This window comes from Protopterus annectens, chromosome 13.part0 (genome assembly GCF_019279795.1).
Source record: "Protopterus annectens isolate FY-2018-M chromosome 13.part0, PAN1.0, whole genome shotgun sequence".
Classification (NCBI taxonomy): domain Eukaryota; kingdom Metazoa; phylum Chordata; order Ceratodontiformes; family Protopteridae; genus Protopterus; species Protopterus annectens.
Genome location: NC_056747.1, coordinates 751,394,186 through 751,417,478, shown reverse-complemented (window position 1 = coordinate 751,417,478; position 23,293 = coordinate 751,394,186). Strand labels below are relative to the sequence as shown.

Here is a 23,293-nt window from a genome sequence, read left to right as displayed (position 1 = left end):
ACACTAGCACTTTGTTTCTTAAGGACCCCCCCCCAAAACAAAATGGCCTCTACCCCATGGGAGTTACCCATCTAGAAAAGATAGATAGAGATAGATAGATAGATAGATAGATAGATAGATAGATAGATAGATAGATAGATAGATAGATAGATAGATAGATACCCAAAATCCAAGTACTAGACAGACTAAATCCCTAAATATTTGGAAGTAAGATATCTTGGTAATATTCAAGCTTTTGGGGATTCGCAAGAGAAAACAGCATAGCCGTATCCTATGAGGAGTGTCTAGGAGTATAGCTTGCATTTTGGTAATATTAATATTAATTAGTACATTACTACCAGTCTGGGGCAAATCTTACTGAAACTCTTGCAGAGGAAGTCCTCATTTTAGGAGTATTAAATCATCAATGTACAAAGTACCATTATGCTTCAGGAGACCCCATATGAAGTTATTTATATAAAAATAGGAAAACAGGAGAGTTCCACTAGCTGATCCCTCTGGAACACAAATACTAGCACAGTATCAGAAGAAACAGTAATGTTACCATCCTTGTTTCTTCTGTTTTTTGCTTTTCTTTATTTCTATGACTAAAACAAAAATTCATGATGATGCTCACGTGTACAGGTCACAGATATAAATGAATAGGGTACAGGTGAAATAAGGCAAGGGAAATAACTGTGTCTGTAATGGTGCATACAGGTTAGAATTTCATATTTGCACTGCAACTTTAATTTCATATTTCGATATATGCAATAGAAAAAAGGTCAGTTGTACTGGAGATAGCTATCAGGCTATTCCTCATGTGAGGTGGGGGTGGGGAAGCAACAGTATGGAATCTGATGTAAAAATGCAGAAATTCTGGCTATAGCCATGTCTGTCACAGGAAGCGCATCAGGGATTAGACTAAGGCCTAACCTAAAATCATGCTGATCATAGACAAACATACCATATTCATTAGTATGTTCAGCAACTTCACTGTATCTCACTTTGTCTGTTATTTTAGTGAATATAAGGAGGTTTAAGACTAACCTAAAGTTACCAGTGGATGTAGAATTCACAATCTTTGAGTAGGGTGGGATGCTGGAAATTTGCCTGGGAGAAGAAAAAACACCAGACACGCGTAATAAGTTAAACATGTGTTGGGGGGTTTCAATAAAGCTAGCAGGCTAAATGTGTTTCTTCCATTGAACCAGAAAGACGATTTATTTCACAACTTCTGCTTTTACATACTGTATACATAGTTACTTAATGTACAACACACATTATATGTAAATATGACACTCGGCTATAATTATACTTTACTTTCTGTCTCATTTTGCATGTTGTGAAAGAGTCTTTTATATGTGCTATACCTGTCAGCTGTCAATATGATACTGTTATTTCTGTAACCTATACACAAATATCATTATATATGTATATTTGTGTGCCATGCTATAGTACTGTTGCAGAATTATGCTATACTACTGTTTTAATTTCTGGAGCTTTCTCCTCAGATTCTCTCCAAAAATGGGCTCTGTACAGTTGGGCCAACCCAGTCAACAAAATATAAAATAAGTAAATTGATGATTAACTGCCATGAGATGTGCCTATTTAGTGCACTGCCTTCATCACAGATGCTTTGTAGGAAAACCTTACCTCCATGACAGGAACATTTCTTAGCAGAAATTGTGTGGTAGGTAGTAGTTCATGTTAGCATACCACCCTTAAATCCCAAAGGACCACCTAGCATTTATAATTGTAAACTAGCTGAATGTTTAGGATGAGCAGCTAAAAAATTGCAAATACAAAATTTGAATGACTTCAAAAAGCTTGTAAAGCAACTCAAATATAAAATTACAATAAAGCCATGAGGAATAATGCTAATGGTAGAATATGCTCTAGCCACATGTCAGTGCTGTCTAGCTCGCATATCCCTTGGGTATATTCTTGCACTTATAAATTTGCCAAAAGTGACTATGATTGAATTAACTTCTCCCTGTGCGTGAAATACTTCTAATGTTCACCATACAGCCAGTCACACTGATGGAGATGATTACCATGTGATAGTGCTATTTGCCATACTTTTCAACCTCTTAGCCCAAGAAATCCAGTCAAAGGCAAAAATAATGGGAGGAACAAAGCCCCAAAAATAGGACAGATTTTAAATATTTCTCTAATACATTTAGAAAGTTGATAGAATAATAGCTTTTGCACTGGCATGTATTTTATGAAGGATATGAAGTCTGAAACTCAAATGTCTCTTATTATTTAGTGACTTTAATATTCAATGATCTTCCAGAAAACCACAAATTTAATGAGGAACAGACAAAAATATGAGGTGAAAATCTGGACAGTTAAAAGGTATGGTGCTACCCAATTATGCACTAAGGCATCCTAGCCTGGGCTGGCCATATACAGCTCACTGGTCAGAGTTTGATATATTAATTAGACCTGGCTTCAACTTCCACATCTTTCATAAGTACACAATGCAGCACTGTGCAAATAATATAACCTATGCTACTTCATCTGAAAATACTGACTAAACTGATTTATCTGTATTTAGAGCGCAAATAATAAACATATGCTTGAATTGGCTTATATGCTGACTTGTACTGCTGCTTTCCACAGACGCTGTAGATAAGATGGCTGCATGCCTATGGAGTTCAACTCTAAAAAGATTTTTGCAGATTTAGTCTAGTACAATTATAATTGCCCTACCTCTGATACATAGTATATAAATATTTGTTTACTACTGTGACTTCTTTTCTTTTTGTTCTTTTGGCAGGTTAAGATATGGGTGACTGGTCTATTCTTAGCCGCCTCCTCACAGAAGTTCAACACCATTCAACTGTTATTGGGAAGATCTGGCTGACTGTACTCCTTATCTTCCGCATCTTATTGGTTACTTTGGTAGGAGAGGTTGTTTACAGTGATGAGCAGTCCAAGTTCACCTGCAACACACTGCAACCAGGCTGTAATAATGTGTGCTATGACACCTTTGCTCCTGTTTCCCACCTCAGGTTCTGGGTCTTCCAAATTGTCTTAGTGTCTACACCTTCCATTTTCTACATTGTTTACCTGCTCCATAAAATTACAAGTAATAAGAGGTTAGAAGCTGAAAGGAAATTTATGGAATTATTGCCATCAAGTCTTCCAGATAATGTACAGCACCGAGAGATTTTAAGTTTCAGTCAAAGGACTGAAGATAGCTGTGATATTGAAATGAGCTCAAAGGCTGAAGATCATATTAAAAGAAAGTGTACCAATGAAGTCACAGATAATACTGAGAGGTCATCCAGTAAAATGTTGATGATATATATTACCCATGTCATACTGAGGTTAGCACTGGAAATTGGGTTCTTGTCAGGGCAATATTACCTCTTTGGTTTTGAAGTGCCTCATATTTTCCATTGTCAGACATATCCATGCCCAACCCAAACAGACTGCTTTGTCTCCAGGGCAACAGAAAAGACCATCTTTCTGAATTTCATGTTTGGTGTTAGTCTCACATGCTTCCTTCTGAACATTGTGGAACTGCACTACCTTGGATGGAACTACATTTTCCAAGTCATGTGCTCAACTTGTTTTAATTGTTCTGGGTCTGTCAGGAGACAGGAAGATGGATCCACAAACTGCTATTCAGGGCATAATATTATCCTAAAGCAACTGAGGAACTCCACTCATGAAAAACTGGTCCCAAAGACCTCCCCACGGCTGTCACAACAGAAACTTGGTTATTCTCAGACAAATCAAGCTACAATATCATTTTCAACCAATTCTGCTGAAATAACCCCAAATAATCTCAAAGCTAAACATAAGAGCGTAACAAAATTAGTAAAAAGCAAGAAGTCATGGCTATAGGATATTACTGTACCTTTGCAATTTTTAATAGAGTTTTATATCTAGGAAAACAAATCTTTTTGTCCTGGATGGATATACTTGGGATTGTTTCCTTCTTCAGAAAGTTATATAGCATATTCTAACAATGTTGTAATTAAGATTATTTTGTTGATCCTTACTTCAAATTACAAAACATGGTAAATTCCTAGAATGTAAAATGCGTTTAGTGAATTTGTTGTTAAATATTCAGCATATTCTGTGTAAAAAATGTTTCCAGCTGCTGCATGCAACTAATATTTGTGTGTGTGTGTGTGTGTGTGTGTGTGTGTGTGAGTGTGTGTGTGTGTGTGTGTGTGTGTGTGTGTGTGCGCGCGCGCGCGCGCGCGTGTATGTGTGTGTGTGTGTCTGAACACTTTACTGGTGCCATTCTTTGTTTAATTAACAAATATTTTATTCTTATTAAGTGCAACACATGGCTTGCAGAGACAAATATTTAAAATAAAATTATACTCCAAGCATGCAAAATGATTCCAAAGCTGAGCTGTTTATTTTAACTGCAGAAAGATGTCTGAAGTAACAATTTATTTCTGGCATATTGATTAGGCTAACCAGCAAATCCCTTAAATTATCTTGAAATTAAAATAAAATAAAATAACCAGTGAATTGATACTGAGTCAAAAACTGAAAGGGCTATCTCCATGAGGGTGGAGGTGTTTTCATGACCCACTTACAAGTTCTAGTTTATTTACACATTTGTTACCTATCTGTCCTTTTTAGTTTAAAATGTCAAAACACTATAGTTTATCATGTCCAGGCTTTGTGGACTAATAAATAAAACTAATTTACAACAGAAATTGTTTGTAGAAAAAAAATGAAAAAGGAAGACTGATAAATTTATTATGTACTTAATAGTTCCAGTGTCACTTTTGAAAACAGCTACATGTTTAGAAAACAGTTCTGACACCAAGTATAACATTAGCAATGGAAGCCTAGCCTAGCCTTTTCAAAGCCCAGACACTGGATTCAGAGTTTCCCACTCACTAGGCTGAATAAGGAGAAGGTTACTGTTAGCTGCCTGTTGGGTGCTAGGATCCACCACATAACACAAGCACTCAGGTCACTCCAGAACAAGTACAAATATGACTTGGTCATTGTCCATGTTGGTGTGAATGACCTGAACCATACCTCCCTGAACTTCATGAAAAGAGACATGGAAGAGCTCTCTGATAACATAGCCCAGGCCGGTATGACCCTGACCCTGAGTAACATCCTACCCTCACCAAGAATGATGCCATGGTATAAAGAAAAAATTATCAATTTCAACAATTGGCTAAGTTTCTGGTGTCATTCAAAGGGGATCTGGTGTCTGTCTGCCTGGGATGACATGCTCAACAAACCACTCTGCTTCGCTAGAGACAGCTTCCACCTGTCACCCTTAGGCTTTCGAATACTGGCCAAGGCTCTTGCCACCCCCATAGTGCCTTTTTAGGCAAGGCTCAAAAGACAAACCCACTGCTGTAAATAGCACAAGTAACAAAAATCTGAGGGTAATGCTACTCAATGCCAGAAGTTTAAACCTCAAAATGAACGCACTCGAGGCACTCCTCAGTATGGAGAAAATCAATATATGTGCAGTAACAGAAACCTGGTTTAAGGCTCCAGAGAGCACCCCAGCACTAGCAGGCTACAACTCATACCATACATTTCGGCCACAGAACCCGAACCAAAATACAAAATGTGGGGGAGTGTCCATATTCATCAAGGTTACCCACACCTCCAGGTTAGTGGCACAGCACGATGCTTCAGGGATAATCCACGTGCAACTATCAATGGGCAAAACTGCAATTCAAATTGTAGCTTGCTATAGATCACCCACCATCACTCAGGACCCCCATTCCGCATTTCTGGAAACACTGGGAAACATAAAGGTCCTACCAAACACTCTAATATTGGGTGATTTCAACTACCCAAACATTAACAGGGATAACTACTCAAGTACTAACCCCCTTGCCCAAAATTTCCTAGAATTTATAAACTCAAACGCCCTGGATCAACTGGTCAACACTCCCACCAGAGGTGACAATATATTGGACCTGGTCATCACCAGCATAGGCGACCGGTCTCCCACACCAGAGGTCAACCCCTCACTGGTTAGATCTGACCATAAACAAATCACTTTGGATATCCACATTCCGCCCCCATCCCCGGACAAGGAAACCACCATGAAAAACTTTTCAAAAGCAAACTTCACGTTACTTAAGACTGACGTGGAAAGCTTCAAAGCCCCCATGCTAAAGGATAACGCTGTCCAAGCTGCAAAATCCTTTACTAATGCATTCTACGGGCACCTACAAGAATGCATGGATCATGCTATCCCAAGCAAAACCAAGACTCACTCCTCCAAGAAAAGGAAACCAGTCTGGTGGACCCCTGCCATAAACAAGCTATACAATAGAAGGAGGAAACTAGTACAGAAAAGAGTAAAATCCCAAGAAGGGAAGACATCCCTGATCAGTATCAGCAAGAAACTATGATCCCTCATAAAATCGTCCAAGGCGAGCTTTGAAAGACACATTGCCAAGGACTCCAAAGATAACCACAAGGCATTCTTTAACTATGTCAAGAATCTAAGTGGCAATGCTCAGATCTGCTCGGTGTTTGTGCAGAATGACACAAAATACACTGAACCAACCGATATTGTCAACATCCTGGCAGATAGGTTCAGTGCAAACTTCACCCCCCTCTCACCCCCCCAAAAGGGCCCATAGCCATACCAGAAGAATGTAGAGCCCCTGAAATCACAGACACTCAGGTTAAAACAGTCCTCTCCAAAGCCAAAAACACAGCATCAGTGGGACCGGACGGTGTCCCAGGCTGCATCCTACATGAGCTCAAAGATGAACTAACCCCTCACCTAAACGCACTGTTCAAACTCAGCCTCTCCACAGGCTATGTACCCATAGAGTGGTGCACAACAATGGTTATTCCACTCCACAAAGGTGGAGCCATAACAGATCCCAGGAACTGTCACCCTATAAGCCTGACTAGCTTGGTTTGCAATGCTATGGAGCACATCATCATGGAACTCATTAACAGAGACATTGGGAGCCTCCAAACACTGCACCCTACCCAGTTCAGCTTTGTTAAGGGCAGATCATGCCTCCTAAACCTGGTGGACTTCTTTGAGACAGTTACCAAGGCTATAGATGAGGGAAAGGTGGTACACACAGCCTACCTAGACCTTGCAAAGGCCTTCATCACCATTCCCCATTCTGGTATTATAGACAAGCTCACCAGCCTGAACATAAACCCTTATGTCACAAGATGGGTTGCCAACTGGCTCACGGACAGAACCCACATGGTGAGAGTTGCGGGAGCTAGGTCTCACTCTAAACCGGTTACAAGTGGCATTCCCCAGGGCTCAGTCCTAGGACCCCTCCTGTTCGGCATATACTTCTCAGAGGTACAGACAAGCACAGGAGGACTATGGCTGACCAGGTTCACAGACAACTGCAAACTAGGAGCTATAATTGACTCTCTGACTGACACAGCCATCCTCCAAAAGGGTCTCATTGAGACGGATACCTGGTGTCAAAATCATGGCCTCAAGCTAAATGCCAAAAAGTGCATAGTCATCCCCGTTGGAAAAAACAAAGTACCCACAAACTACTAAATAGGTGGTAGTCCCCTAAATATGGAAAATGTAATAAGGGCTCTGGGGACCCAAGTAGATAGTAATCTCTCCTTTGATAATCGCATTACCAAAGTGGTTAGAAAATCCTTCTTTGTGGCCCACCTAATCACAAAAGGGTTTGCATCCAGATCAAAAGAGGTCATTGTCCCCCCTACTCATCACTCATCAGACCCATCATAGAGTACAACACCCCATTTGGGATGTACCTTACAAGAAACCTTACAACAGCTGGAAAGACCACAGAAGTACCTCACCAAGAGGATCACTGGCCTCAAACAGATGCCCTATGCAGCTCGACTGAAGAATCTCCAGCTGTACTCGGTTGCATACCGCTTACTCAGAGGTGATCTTTGCCAGACATACAAGGCCATGTCCAACCCAAAACTGATGGACATGCTCCACCTAAAGAAAACCTTATCCCCTCGAGCCACATGCTCTAGGGATCTAAACCTCACCACAACAATAAATAGGACGTGCTGGAGGGATAGATTCCTGTCTCAGAGACTTCCCATGCTTTGGAACAAGATTCCAATCTACATTATGCAGAGCTCCTCACTAACACTCTTCAAGAGAAATCTTGACGAGTGGATGGGAAACAAAGCTTACCCCGGGGATCACTTCAGTGGCTCTGATGGACAGAGGCACAGGGAACTAATCTGAGGGGGCGACCAAAGCCTGGCTAGGCTTATAAATGCCTTCGGGCAGATAGCCTAGTACCTACCTATGAACCTATGAACCTATAAAATGAATCTGATATGATAAGTTACACATGAGCAGTAAAGAAATGCTTATAAAGGGTATACGTTTTTAGTGCTTACTGGACAATAAGCAAGTATGTTTGTATTAGCTTAAGGATATTTGTGTGTGTATGTTTATATGTTGGTGGGGGTGGAGGAGTTTTTCAAATAACTTTATCCAAATCCAGCAAGTATGGATAAGGTGCACGGCTCAAAAGGCAACCAAAAAAAAACAACAAAAAGCCAGCACTCAGTTGTCAGCAAAATAAATTTAATCACTTGTATTCCATACCCCAAATAGAGGTGAATTAAACATACTGGTTTTGGCTACAAAGCCTTCATCAGTGCAATACCCAAATAACCTTATGGAGAATCTGAATACATACAACAGGGAGCAATATTTGCAATGCATGGAGTGTTCACCATAAATTAAAGAAGACCACCATAAAATTAGGTCAGAATCTCTTTGGAAAATGGAAGCAATATTATTTTGACAAACACGTTATCAATGGATGTTTTATTTTCATACTATTATTTGAACTTATGATCTTGTTGCCTGAAATATATCAGCTGTCTGTAAGTTAATCTGGTGATTATTTTAGTGTTTTTTAGTGACTAATCAAAGTGGGACCAAACAGTCAGACTCTCAGGTTTTTCCTAACCCTGAAATCCCCAAATTTTTTTTTTTTTTTGGTCTAAGCTATTCTCAAATTTCTTTCCAGTTGTCTGATGTGAGCTATTGCTTGGTGAGTCAGTCTCCCCTGAATGATTAACTTTGTGGTGCAATGAAATGAACTTATTAAGCAGAACATAGATTCTGATAAAGCAGCTGTCATCAATAGTAACTGTAGGCTAAATAACTATCACCTAGCAAGGTAAATAGCTTTGCCTACTCACTGCCTGACAGTCACAGATATGTACCAACAGCTGCTTGGAAACAGTGAGCTTTTGTATGGATCTGCATGTCTTTCCTTGTTCACATGGTCTGGCTGGCCTACCATACCTCTGGCTTCAGACAAAGGTCTCCCAGGCACTTTAGGTCATTTATTTCATTTAACAGGGATTCACACAGAACAAGATAACCTTTTACAGAGGTAATTTGGCTACTAAAGCTCTACACTTAAATTAAATAGCGATGGTGCAGTTTTATGATAGACTCATAGGTAAGTACTAGACTAGCTGCCCTTGTCGGCCATTTAAGCCTAGTCAGTTTCCCTTTTTGTACTCGTATTAACCAATCCCATTTGGTTAGAGACTGGCCTTACCCATCCCATGGCCGATAATTATATATTGCTAATAATGAGAATAACTGGGAAGACACTATAGATAGTCTGAGGGGACCCATGCATGGGATAAAGCATTTAGGAGCTGCCTTTGTCCATTAGTAGTACAGGGGGCAATCCTGGGGTAAATTTTCTGTTTTCCGTTAATAGATTCAAGCTGCATTTGAATATATACAGGGGTGAACTTTGTTTTATCTGGATGGGGAGTCTGTTCCAGAGCAGCGGTATCCTCTGCGAGATATACCAGTCCCTACAAACCATTCTGTACACTCTGCAGAAGAGGTTTAGATCCATAAACTGAGTATTTATGATGCCATTTGACTTGATGTGCAGTAAATCCATCAGTATTGGGATCAGTATCATACAATTAATACAGTAGGACAAGCACATAATAAGTGTTAAGTATTAGATATACAATACTTACCAATGTATATGCTAGGGATATATAAATAGTAGCCATGCAGTACATGTAATAGGTTTTGTCAGAATTAGCAGTCAGATTATACAGTATATGTAATAGCATGGGTTCATATTTTTTTTTTTTTTTTTTTAGTAAGTTTAATGACAAAGAGACCATTGAGAGGCTCAGGCACATCACCCAATACCCAATGGTAGCAACAAATAGCAATGAAAATCTATAAATGTGAAACAAGACATAAAAACAAAACAGGCAGCCATCTCCAGCAAGAACTAGCTTTGCCATTGAGCACCCTATTCAACCACAGCCTACGTACAGGCTTCATTCCAGCAGAGTGGAGAACTGCCATTGTTATCCCCTTGCACAAAGGTGGTGCCACTACTGACCAGGGAAACTATTGCCCCATTAGCTTGACAAGTCTGATCTGTAAAGCCATGAAGCATATTATTATGGATCTCATAAACAAGGACCAGGCAATCTCCAAGCACTTGATTCCACCCAGTTCAGATTCATCAAGTGTAGATCCTGCCTGTTGAACCTGGTTGACTTCTTTGAAACTGTCACCAAGGCCCTGGATGAGGGAAACTCAGTACATATAGCTTACCTTGACTTGGCCAAGGCCTTTGACACAACCTCTCACTCAGGCATCATTGAAATGCTAACACAACTTGGCATAAATCCCTATCTCATCAGGTAGGTGGCCAACTGGCTCACAGACAGCATCCACAAGGTCAAAATAGGTGCATCCACCTATGATAGCAGACCTGTCGCTAATGGAGTTCCTCAGGGATCTGTCTTGGGACCCCTATTGATTGGGATCTACTTCTCAGAGGTCCAGACAAAGGCAAAAGGCCTGTGGCTGACCAAGTTTCCAGATGACTGCAAGTTGGGTGCTGTCATTGACTCCCAAATTATATTAACATACTGCAAGAAGGTCTCACAGCAACTAATGACTGGTGCCAAAGTCATGGTCTCAAATGCAAAAAAATGTATCATCATACCATTCGGTAAAAACATGGCCCCTACTGATTACCACATCAATGGCAACCCCTAAGCACACAACCTGTGGTGAGAGACCTGGATGCTTAGATTGACAACAATCTCATATTTGACCATCATGTAGCGGCAGTGGTCAGAAAAGCCTTTTACTTGGTGCATCTCATAAGTAAAGGGATTGCATCCAGGAAAAAAGGTGGTTATTACTTCTCTATACTCCTCCCTCACTAGACCAATAATTGAGTATAATGCCCTTTTTGGTATGTACCTCTCCAAACATCTGCACCAAACTGGAAAGGCCACAGAAATACCTCACAAAGAGAATCCATAGCCTTCAACACCTGCCTTATGCAGACAGACTCAAATCTCTATCACTCTACTCAGTATCCTACAGATTACTCAGAGGTGATCTGTGTCTTGCCTACAAGGCAATCTCGGACCCTGCCCTACTAGAGATGCTCCATATCCATAAGTCTAACTCCTCACGCATTACTCACTCAAAAGGCCTGAATCTAATATGTGACATCAACAAAACCTGCTGGAGAGACAGGTTTGTCTCCCAGAGGCTATTCCTCCTCTGGAATAGACTTCCCATTCATGTCAAATGAGTATCTCGCTGACCCTCTTCAAGCACAACCTTGATGAGTGGATCGGAAACCATAGATTTGTCCCAGGGGTTACACCTGTGTCCCACATTGACAGGGGTGACAGCTGCTGACTGAGGTTTCTTTTTTGGGGGATAAACTCTTGGCTAGGCTTGTAAGGGTGCCAGGGCCATTAGCGTAGTAACCTCTTATTACCCTATGATTCTATGAAACATGATTATGCATGCAATATACACAAATGAAAATAAATCTGACAAATATTGAATCAATATGTCCCATACGAGAAAGCCAAGATAATTAAAAATATACTACATAACTGAAATGGCTAACTACAAACAGAAAACAGATTTTACGGTGTTTTTTTATTTAGAGAATGAAATAAAATCGCATTAAATTTCACGTGCAAGAGGAACTAAATAGGCATAATATCACATTTCTGTGTTCCTAAATTTAGAAAAGATGAGAAGAAACACAGATAAACCCACCACTAGTTTAAGAAAGAGTATAAATGTTAAGTTAGGAAGTTAGGGGAAGAATACCTAGGAAAAGAAATTCTGCAATGCAGGAATTAAGTGTGTATTGTTATCACATACAGATAGTTAATCATTAAGAGGTTAAGCAGGAAGCAAAAAGCACAGAAGGGTAGTCACAGGGATATCACAGTACAGACTAGCTCAAGGAAAGTATTATTCATACTCACTAAGAATTATTTGAAAGAACAGTAATCCCTCACTTTGCAGTTCTGCACTTTGTGGTTTCATTTATTTGTGGCTGTGAATGTACAGTTTTTAATGTTTCTTAGTTATTAAATGCTTATGCGACACATAGTTGATTTGAAGCTGTGCTGGATAGGCTTGTGGATCAGAGGTCTTTATTGCCTGGCTTATATTGTTTACAAATCTAACAAAAAAAGAATAGGACTAGAAACTGAATAGAAGAAACACTTCATAATTATTATTATAATAATAACAATAAAGTGTGTGTGTTCAGCATACACACTATGAGATTTTCTCAGAAGGATCATGAGCACAGGATGAACCTGTGCTAAAAACCCATATTTAGAAATGAAATGACAACTGTGACACCACAGAGATTTCACACAGTATGAAATAATAAACATTTTAATTGACAAGTATAAATGAATTAATAAACCCATGATGTGCAAAAAAAAAGATCAAGGGCTCTAGCAGTGAACTGTTAATTTTTAGACACAAATAACATAAATCATATGATAGGGAAGGAAACATAAAGAGATAAAGCAATCATTTTATAAATACTTAATTTTACAATGACGAGTGGAGAGAGAGATCATGGACTTAAAGATAGCATGAATACTATAAAAGTCTGCAGAGTCAAAAGCAAATACCTTGAAAATAGCAAAGACAAAAAATAGTGTGCTGGACTAACACACAGCACAAGAGCATACTCTTCTATTTCTATACCAAAAGTAGCATAAGTGTTAATATAAATTTTATAGTTCAGTTTACAACAAGAAACTTTGGTTGTACCGAGGGATGAGTATTTGCTATTCCCACTTGTGGAACCTGTTACATGCATTTCGTCCCATGTGATAATTCCAGTCTTGGTTAAGACTTTTCCAATATCTGGCATATTATAAAATATGATAATGGACCTTTCTTTAACAGCTCATAATTCAAGCAATTCTGTGATGCACAGGACATAACACAAAGAAATATAATTTGTTTATGCCCACAGACAACTGATATAGTAGATAGATTTAGGGCCAATTGTATGAAAGACAGAAACATGGAAGAGAAATGTATTGCCAGTACAGTGAAAAACAAAAGAACAAATATGAAAAGTACACCAGGGAGGCTGCAGTTAAACAACTTGCTGAGAGGGTACAGAAGCTCCATACATCCAGTTACAGTGGCAGTACATAGGGCAGCTGACATTTAAGGATGAAATTCAAAATAAAATTCCACTTGTGAATGAATGGAGACAAGGGATATGCATACAAGGAAAAGAGACTTTGAATAGAAACTTAGAATAGGCAGTTGGTGCACTGGGTTAAGGCTGCAGTCTGTAGCTTTTGTGGTACAGGGTTTGATTCCTTCAGCCCCAATTTACCTACTGTATAACCTTCAGCAAGTCACTTAACCAGACAGTGCTTGGGGGCAACTGGGAATTTGGATTAGGCTCTTCAGTGGTCCCCTGGACTATAAGCCTAGTAACTACATACGAATGAAGACACATACTGATGCAGAGACAGGCCAGGGAGCATATTTTCTGAGAGGGATACACTCTTAAGACATGGGAGGTAAATCATTAACCTTTGTACAACCATGAGCTACATTTTATACAACCTATCAAGGTTTCTGTGGATAATCAGGGGCATACCTTAACAATGAACATGGTGTGTTTTGTTTTTGTATTTTGAATGGTCTCTGCAGTTTTTTTTTTTTTTTTTGTGGATACCTTAATAATACACTGTTCATTTATAAATCTCTATTATGATGATAGAACTGACTTTGAATTATTACCTGGAAGACTGAGTGACACTTTGCCCAGTAATGATCATCCATTTAGAAACAATCTGACTGTAACAGACCACTGCTAACCAAACATTATAAGAGAACATCAACAATTGTCTGTATAAAAGGCTTGAAATACATGTCTCAGATTAAATTTGCTTATAAATTCAGAAAATATTTATAAAATGTGGCTTCAAATCTAATCCTCAATTGAAAGTATTCAGAAAATGCAGAACACACTTGTAATAGGTTCTTAAGTAATTACTAGGAATTCAGTCCAGAAGACCATTAAAGAGCCTAATCCAATTTCCCAATTGCTGCAGAAGAATGTCTGGTTAGGTGTCTTGCTCTGAGTCACTCTGTAGGCAAATGAAGACTGAGGGAATTAAACCTTGGTCTGTAGGAAGCAGTTTGTTAATAGTCCATAGTATTAATCCTCCATGCTAACTGGCAGAAAAAAAAAAACCTGATGAGATATAAACTCACGACCACAGGCTTACTGGACTAGTGCTGTAACCCCGAGCTACAAGACCACTTGTTATGATATGTAATGTTAAATGTTCAAATGCTCCTTAAGTAGGTCCATTTTCAGTGGAGGCCCAGGGAGAAAAGCTCCACAGTTAAAATAAACAGACAGTATTTACATTGGATTACATAGTGATTAACAATTTACATAGCAATTACTTACAACATATTTACAGATGAAGAACATAGTACATCAGTAGACAACTAGAATCTTTATCTGTGAAGTGCATACCAGACATTAACAAATGTTACAAGAAGAAGTTCGTGCTGTATAATAAGTACTGGCTTATGAGCATCTGAGCTTGCTATAATCAAGGTAGTTAGTGGAGTGGAAAGAAAGGTAGTGGTTGGATGGGGTGGATGATATTAGAGTGGGAGTTGCAACGGCATAGCCAGCATGTTTTTAGTAGCACTTTTAGTAAAGTTTTGAAGTGGGTGCATGACGGTACGGAGGTAATTGTGGGTGGGAGTGAGTTCCATAATTTGGCTATGGCGCAAGAGAATAGTGCTTCACCAGCAGAGTTATTGGCTTTAGTGATCTGCAAGTGATTTTTGCTGCTGGATCTTAGTGGTCTGATGGTGCGATAGGGTTGGAGTAGATTCTGGAGGGATGTGACATTTAGTGGATGGTTTACTAGTTTGTGGGCGAGTGAGAGTTGATACCACTGAAGGAGGTGAGGGAGCTCAAGCCAGCCCAGTTCAGCAAGAGAGAGACAGTGGTGACTACGGTAGGATGCCCCTGTGGCAAATTTGGCGATTTTGTTGTAGCAGGTCTCTAGCTTGTTTAGATCACATTGCCTTAGGTTGGTATATATTGGAGAGGCATAAAGTAGGGTGGAGATAAGGTGGGAATTTGCTATTGGAATCTTTGCTGCTTTGGTGAGAAATTGCTTATTTCTGTATAACGCTCCTAGTTTTTTGTGGACGTTTTTTATAGTCATGGATATGTGAGGTGTCATTAAGAGTTATCAGAAAGCACTTAGAAATATAGGAACATGGGAATAATACTAGGCAAATGATCGTGGGGACCATAAGGTGCCTAGCCATATACATCTTAAACCAAACAAACATAACGGGTACTTGCCACCCTTATAAAGCACTTAATACTGCTTATCTCCCAAATTGAGTAGGGCCTTACATGATAACCCTGGTGTAATTTTTGTCTACTCATCCAGCCATCAAGAACAGCATTAAAGGTAGACAGAGTAGTAATTTGTTTAACCTGGAGTGACAACTTATTCCATAAATTGGGAATATGCTGCATTTGGAGATTGGAGTCAGTTCAGGGGCATACAGGAGTACCTGGTAGACCTGCAGTACAAGGAAAAGTTTACAATGGTTAGCTCCAGGGGGAAAAACTCTTCCAAAATAAAAAGTCAGGTAAGAACATAAAAAGGGAGTATAATTCACTTGCAAATTGCAAGCACACTGAAACAACATTTTCAGGTTATATTGAAATACACACGACAGTTGTAAAGATTTTTTTAACAATAAAGTTCATTAGGAGAATTACTAAATGAGTACAACATACAGTCAACAGAATTTCTTTGCATAAATGAGTTAACTACTAAGGAAGGAGGAAGTATGAGTGAGAGAAAAGCTGGGAGAAATTAATAACATTTACACTACGAGAAAGATATGAGGTATGAGAAGAGGGAAGTTCTAAACCTCTGTGAATTGTAAAGGTTACAAGTCTCTGGTGGGGTTGAACTGCATACTGCTAGGGCAAGTCTAGAAAAATACCTTTCTGTGGTAGAAAGAGGGTCTTTTAAAATTTAAGAAGCTTTAGAGATAAGTATAATATCTAAGTATCAAAAAATATGTGTCAGAATTGATTTTCTCTAGCAGAATTATTTCAGACATTACAACTGTCACAATAAATTTCTGTATTTCAGACCAGAAACATTTGTATTCTGAAAGGTAGTGTACAGTAACCATATATTTCCACTTTAAAAACAGCCCATAGTACAGCTTTGTTATGAAACAAAGGAATACTGTAGCACGTTAATTGCCTAAGTGAAGTACTTTGAAGATACCTTTATAGTTTGACTTTGTTCTGTTACTTTATGTGCTCTGTAATGGATACAGCCTTGTTAGCGTACTGCATGAATGAAGTCACAAGAAAGTGCACCAGTATGAAAATGTGTTGAAATGTAGTGAGCATTGGATTGGAAGGAATTTTTCAGAATACAGTGTCATGTACAAAAGACAGTGGCTGTCTTCCATGTTTGTTATCCTGTTTTAGATTACATGAAATCGTGTTAGTCTGTGTTAGACTTGACACTGTGCTGTCAATCTATTCTGATAATAAATATTTTGCCTTAAACTGCTTTCAGTTCTTAGTGGATTTACTAATGATGGAAGATAAGAAACTGCTTAACAGGAGGTTAGTTCCAAGAGGGCAGAAAGTAGATATTTAATAATGAGTTTATAAACAAGAAGGAAGGGGCACAAATCTAAATTCTGAAGTTTGCTTAAGATAATGGCAAATTGATGGATGCTCTATCTGTATTAGGTAAAGTTTTAGCAGGTAATACAAGTAAGCAGTATTGGGTATATAGGTTGGAGAGGGGGAAAACCTGCAGATTTGTAAAAAATGAATCTATGATATGGGATGCAGAGGTAAGTGGGGGAAGAATCTTTCTAGAATGGGCAGAAGAAGAGATCTGAATATGGCACACCAAAAATTGGAGATAAGGTGGCTGGCAAACTTTTAACAGTGCCTGAGCTGTGATAAGAAGTTTGAAACTATGGTTTCAGCTTTCTGATAAAAGGTTAAATATGCCAAAATATTTATAAGAATCTGTGTCAAAAATACTATTTCCCCAGAGGTAATTTCTATTATTGGGGCATTTAGCAGACAATGTTTGTGGGGTGTCAAAGAGCAGGGTTTATGTCTAATCTATGTTTAATAAGAGCTTGTTCTTTGAACCAAAAGCAAAGATCCTTAAGCTATCTTTGTAAAGTGATATGAATATAGTTACTGGCTTTGCCTTATTTTAGAAGAGTAAGGCTATTTGCATAAAAATGGTACTGGTGTTAGGGAGGTCAGTGGGAGTTCTGTGATAAACAAGGAAAAGAGAACAGAACCAAGGATGGAGCCTTGAGATATCACAGATGCTAAAGTGGTAGAATCAGAGGAGATGGATCCCTATTCTAGTGAAATATTCTGATCAGTTTAGTAGAACTGAAATCAGCTTAGTGAGGGCTGGAAAAAGCCAAGAAGGAATGAATGGTCAGCCTTAATGAATGCACATTTTATGTCCACAAACACCACACCTGTAAGTTGTTTATTTCTTATTTATTTAAATTGTTCCTGTTGTTTGCAAATATAAAGTGTGTGGCTTCATAAAAAACAGTGTTAATATTAATGGAGGGTATAAATTAATGCTGTGCATTGGCAAATGTATAAAGAAAGAGTAAGACATCAAAGACTGATTACAACCCAGACAGTCCATGTTTGACTAATGGCACAGACACTAGAAAAGCATTGCAATGGAGGATGGAAGTTAACAGTTAATACAAGCTTGCCCATCCTGGGTGGAGTGGGACTGGCCTGGTTCACTGCAATGCCAACACCTACAGAAGTGATAGTTGTCACTGTATGACATCCATCAGTATGAGTTTGGCTGACTTCTGAACTACGCTCAGTCATGTACCACACAGGTAGGGGCTTGGCATGTGTGGTACCATGCACGTGCCCTCAGCAAGCAGCAATTGTGGAAGTCATGGCCACCTAGGAGGAGGGAGTTAGGTGACAGGTACTTTGCGTGTTCAAAGACACCTCATCTCAGCCACACAACACTTGCTTTCTTGGCTGACAAGGTCCCTGACTGGAATAGGGAATGAGTGTGCTGTGGTTCTGTTCCCTTGTTCAGGAAATAAATGGACCCTGTTCTTATTTCTAAGCAAGGAGCAAATGTCTCAAATGATTGTTGAGAAAGTAAGACCAAAGTAATGGTGGGAAGGAGTTCAAAATGATTAAGGGGTCAATACTTTACTTGTAGCATCCCAGCTGTCTGATATAGAGGGATGAAGCCCTAACTATGACCCTGATAATCTAACATTGATTAGTTCCTGAGGCATTGGAGAAGTCGGGCAGGGGATGATAGGAGTGAGCAGCTAGTATTCTCTTGTCCATCCTAAGGAGAGGGAGGTGGTCCAGCCAACTGCAATACTGACACCTACTGGAGACAGAGAGACAGAGAAAAAGACAGAGCTGCAGGTCATGCAGTACCATGTGACAAGGATGTGTCTGCCTCTGCTAAGCTGTGTCCATATGGCAGCCTTAATGGGACATACACAGGAACACACACACCTACAAGTGGAGGTGTAGCAGGCTTTCATTTCATCCACTGACACTATGGCTTCTGCAAAAACTAGAAACCACTCTTATAGCTTCCTGTATGATGGCTATGTCACAGACAAGCTCTCATCCTGTGATGAGGAACAAAACAGCAAGTGATGGGTGTTAGATGGCAACAGGCATTGGAACAGAAAAAGTACACACAAAAAAGTAGTTTGCTTGTAGGTTAGCTTTCTAGAATCTTGGTTAAAAGTGGAGCAGGGCATTAGATTTATAGTATTCGTGTTGTGTTGTGTTGGACTGGAAACTTCTGGCATGGGAATAATTGTTGCTAATTTCCATTCAGTATGGATAATGCCATTAAAAATGCTGAGATTACATATATGTTAGAGGATTTGCAATGTATGAGGAAGCTTTTTTTAATAAACATAGGCTTGATCATACTAAGGGAAGGAGAAACTTGTTTGTAGACTGATCTGGCAGAAAAGAGTATTAGCTGGGTGTAGTCTTCCTGAGAAAGAGAGGAGGTTGAATGAAGACTGATAGGTCAGTCAAGTATATGAGGGGGAATGGGGAAGGAGTGAGAGATATTTAGCAATTTTTCAGGCAGCAAGCAAGCAAGAAAGGTTGTTGAGTTTGAAGAGGTGAGTTGAGTTTTAGTTTAACCAAGGAGGATTTTTTTCAAGTAGAAATTTTGGTTCTAGGAGTCATTTTTCTCTTTTACTTCAAGTTAGTTTGTTTTGATTGTATTAAAGGCAATTCTTACTTCATGTTTGAGTCCCAATATTGTTAGCGATAGTAAAAATAGAAGATTTCCAAAGCTATGAACTCATAAACTGTTTGAGATCTGCAGAGTACCATGGACAAGAATTCCAATGAAACCAGTATTTAATAATAGATTATAAAAAAAAAATCTTAATATAAAGGGGAAAGTGTGCAAGAGCATCAAATTGGTTTATAACAGAATAAAGAGAAGTACATTAAATTAAACTAAGTGTAATATAAGTTAATTTTCCTGGAAGACAAGGAAGGATTGGCCAAATTAATTATGGCAGAGATTTTTGGAAAAATGATAGTACTGGGCCATAATCAGTAAGAGAGTTAAGCTGAAGTTTGAGGGAGTTGCAACAACTGTAGATGTTGTTCAATAAATTATCAAGAAGAGAGTTAACTGTGTTGAGGTTTGGGTGTGGTTTGTTTGACAATTTGTGTAAAGTTGGGTTACATATTTGTAGTATTTGTTTTTTATTTAACAATGCTCCCAATTTTCCTCTTAGAAATTGACTGTCACCAGACTACCATCGGAAGAGGTGTACAAGATCTTGGATTATTTTTTCCAAAGGATAGCTCCTCAGGAGTGCACACCCTCTAGATGCACTGCACTGCCACTACTGGAATATAAGCCCAAATGCCTTAAGTGGGAACAGATCCCACTGCCTTCTAATTTCTTTGCTTCAAAAATGATTGTGTAACCTCAATAAAATACCTCATTAATCCTTCCAGTCCTCCTTCATGTTCCAGCATTAATTTGATGTTAGGTGTATCAGCGCTCTGTGTCCAAAATATTATTTTATTACATACATGCATGGAGAGAATAACGCCACTGCTGTCCATGTGTGCATACATTTGGATCTGTAAATACACAGTTTATGTGCTATACTTACCGATTGTTTTTGTTGTGCGTGCAAATTGCACCTGTATGAAATACTGGCAACACAGTACTGTTATAAACTGCCACTGGCCAAGGTTGTGGCTGCAAAGGTCTGCTTACCAGTCAAAATGTATGAATACATAAAAAATGTTGAATCAGCAGTGCCAACATCACCCTGACAACTTTAATCAACTTACCTGGTTACCGAAGGACAATTTAAATACAGTATAAAAATAATTTGCTTAACAAGAATTAGTCTAACAAGGACAGTATAACCAAACTTCAGCAAGCGTGTCCATTATGGAGAAGTCTTCATTTCGAATCGTAAAAAAATCATGTTCCACTCTTTTCCAAATTGAAAGGGCAGGGCACATATGCAGCATTAAGGATTTTTAACAAATAACCATAACATATCCATGACATATAGAATCATATTATTATTTATTCAAAAGAGCTTGTTGTTATGTATGAAGAAATAGTTATTCACTATGTGTTCTAAGTGACGTTGTTAATTAACTGTTCCTCATTTTGCACATATGATCCACACAAAACGGAGAAGAGCTCCACATTTTGGACTTATACCATTGAGAGCTTTGAGTATAATATAAACAAACCTAAAATAGTAGGTGGTTCATGACGACAGTTCTTTCAAACAATATGGTAGTATCTATCATTCCCTTGTAATACTCTCTAGCTACTCAGTAAAAACTGTAAGAAAAACAGTGCATTGTCACTGTAAACCTCCAGTACTTAAGCTCCATGGGATATATGCAAATAACAACTTAAGACCCTCTTGTGTTTTGGCTACCTGTCTTCTGAATACCCATGACTTATTAATTTTTATGCCTTTATGGGTTCTCTCACAAAAAATGCACTTTTCCTAAAAATAGGCACACCGCCTCCCTCTGTTGAATATACTTCAAACATATTTAGTTGTATGTATGTGACAGAAGTCCACACAACCATCCCTGAAATTAAGTTTTGTTATTGTGTGGCACAAACTATTCAGTAGAAAGGAAGAAAGTACACCAATAGCCACAGAACTCAGAGGAGAGATCAAGTTACATGGCAAGCAACAGTCTGACAAACTTCACAGAAAACAGAAGCTTGTACTGACTACTCAGTCGCACTTTTAGATATTAAGAAAACACAAAACCGAATTTAAAAAGGAATTTCAGGCACATAGTCCACCTTTTCATCAGTCCAAACAGGGTTCATTGAACACTGAAATAACATTTATTGTAAAATACATATGTCAAATAATACAAAATGCTACGGGATTTATTTTTAGCATGAAGTTTGGCACATTCCCCAATTGTCCAGATTTTTGCCTCATATTTTTGGTATGCACGTGCACCTCATAAAATTTGTGGTTTTCTAGCAACTCACTTTGAAGTCACTAAATAACAATACATAGGGTTACCACCTGTCCCACTTTGCTTTGGGCAGTTGTGTCCTGCCAAAAAATTGTAAAAATGTCAAATGTCCTGAGATTTTAGGACAAAATTCCTATATTTTATGTAATAGCTGCATACAACAGTTATTCTGTATCTGAAACACCTAAATGTTATAAGAAACAGAATAAGCAACTAAAATGCTACAAGAATAAGCTTTTATTTAGGCAAAAAATGAAGTTATAGCCTTTGTGCTGGCCGTGGGTATGTTTTGGCCTGCAAAATCTGACGTTTGTTTGTACCAAAAATGTCCCACTTTGGACATTTGAAAAGGTGGAAACCCTAACGATACACAGTTGAGTTTCAGGCTTCATATCCTTCAGAAAATGCATGCCAACACAAATTCTGTTACTCTGACAACGTTTTAAATTTATAGCACCGGTATTTAACATTTGTCTCTATTTTTAGGCCTTTACCCCCCACTATTTTAGGCTTTGTACACATTTTTTTGCTCTAAGAAGTTGAGAGGCATGCTGAACAGTGCTGGTTGTTTCTCGTTTCATAATATATATATGGCGTTTCATTATAGGATGTACCTTTTTACGACAGACACAGGAATGCAATTTCAAATTGAGATTACTGTCGGCCGATTCGGCCCTAGTTTTCACAGGACGCATGCTATTAGGGGAAAGTTGCCTGTTGGGGGAGGGGCAGAAAAATGGTAAATTTCTTCCATTTTCCTCCCACTTGTGTGTATGAAACATCACATAACAATTCGAAAATTATGCACAACTACTGAACATCTTTTATTTTGGTAATAAAGCGAGTCCAATTCCCCTACATGTATTGCAAGAATTGTTTGCTTCGCAAAATATCCAGTTTGTGTAAAAAATTAGTAAGTTAACTTTGTAAATAAATAAATGTTCCACGTTGTGATTTGCACGCCTGAAAAATTGATAAGGCTACTTCTAACTCCAGTCTGTTCTGGAGCATGGATGCAGCCAGCCATACTCCTTATTAACACATATACACACATGATTTAATTGACTGCATTATGCCTAACAGAGTGGCCCCAAGTAATCCATCTTTAAATATATAAATTAAATTAAAAAAGACTGCAGTCAGCCAACAAATAATATGCAATTTTTACCCGTTATATTACCAGCTCAATAATTAATGCTAATGTAATTTTGTTAATGTATGCGCTGCATCTTTAATTCCACATTTAAGATACATTCCATATTACAATTAGTTATTTCGGGGGCGTAGCAAAACATAGATTTTTTTTTTACAGAAATAGTAAAGTATTGGCTACTTCGGGTTAGGGGCAGTATGAAAGTTAAGTGCACACTTCCAGACATCTTACTACA

The 23,293-nt window shown here is 38.6% G+C and overlaps 2 protein-coding genes across 2 annotated transcripts in view; one reads left to right on the top strand and one right to left on the bottom strand.

The window, feature by feature from the left end:
- The window catches only part of CRYBA1 (crystallin beta A1), a 1,100,222-nt gene that overhangs the window by 363,276 nt on the left and 713,653 nt on the right, over positions 1–23,293 (bottom strand). The gene's annotated exons all lie outside the window — the stretch shown is intronic.
- LOC122787960 (gap junction delta-2 protein-like) lies at positions 2,773–3,840 on the top strand. Its single transcript, XM_044054886.1, has one exon. It carries the CDS (start codon positions 2,773–2,775, stop codon positions 3,838–3,840), a length of 1,068 nt encoding a protein of 355 aa, XP_043910821.1.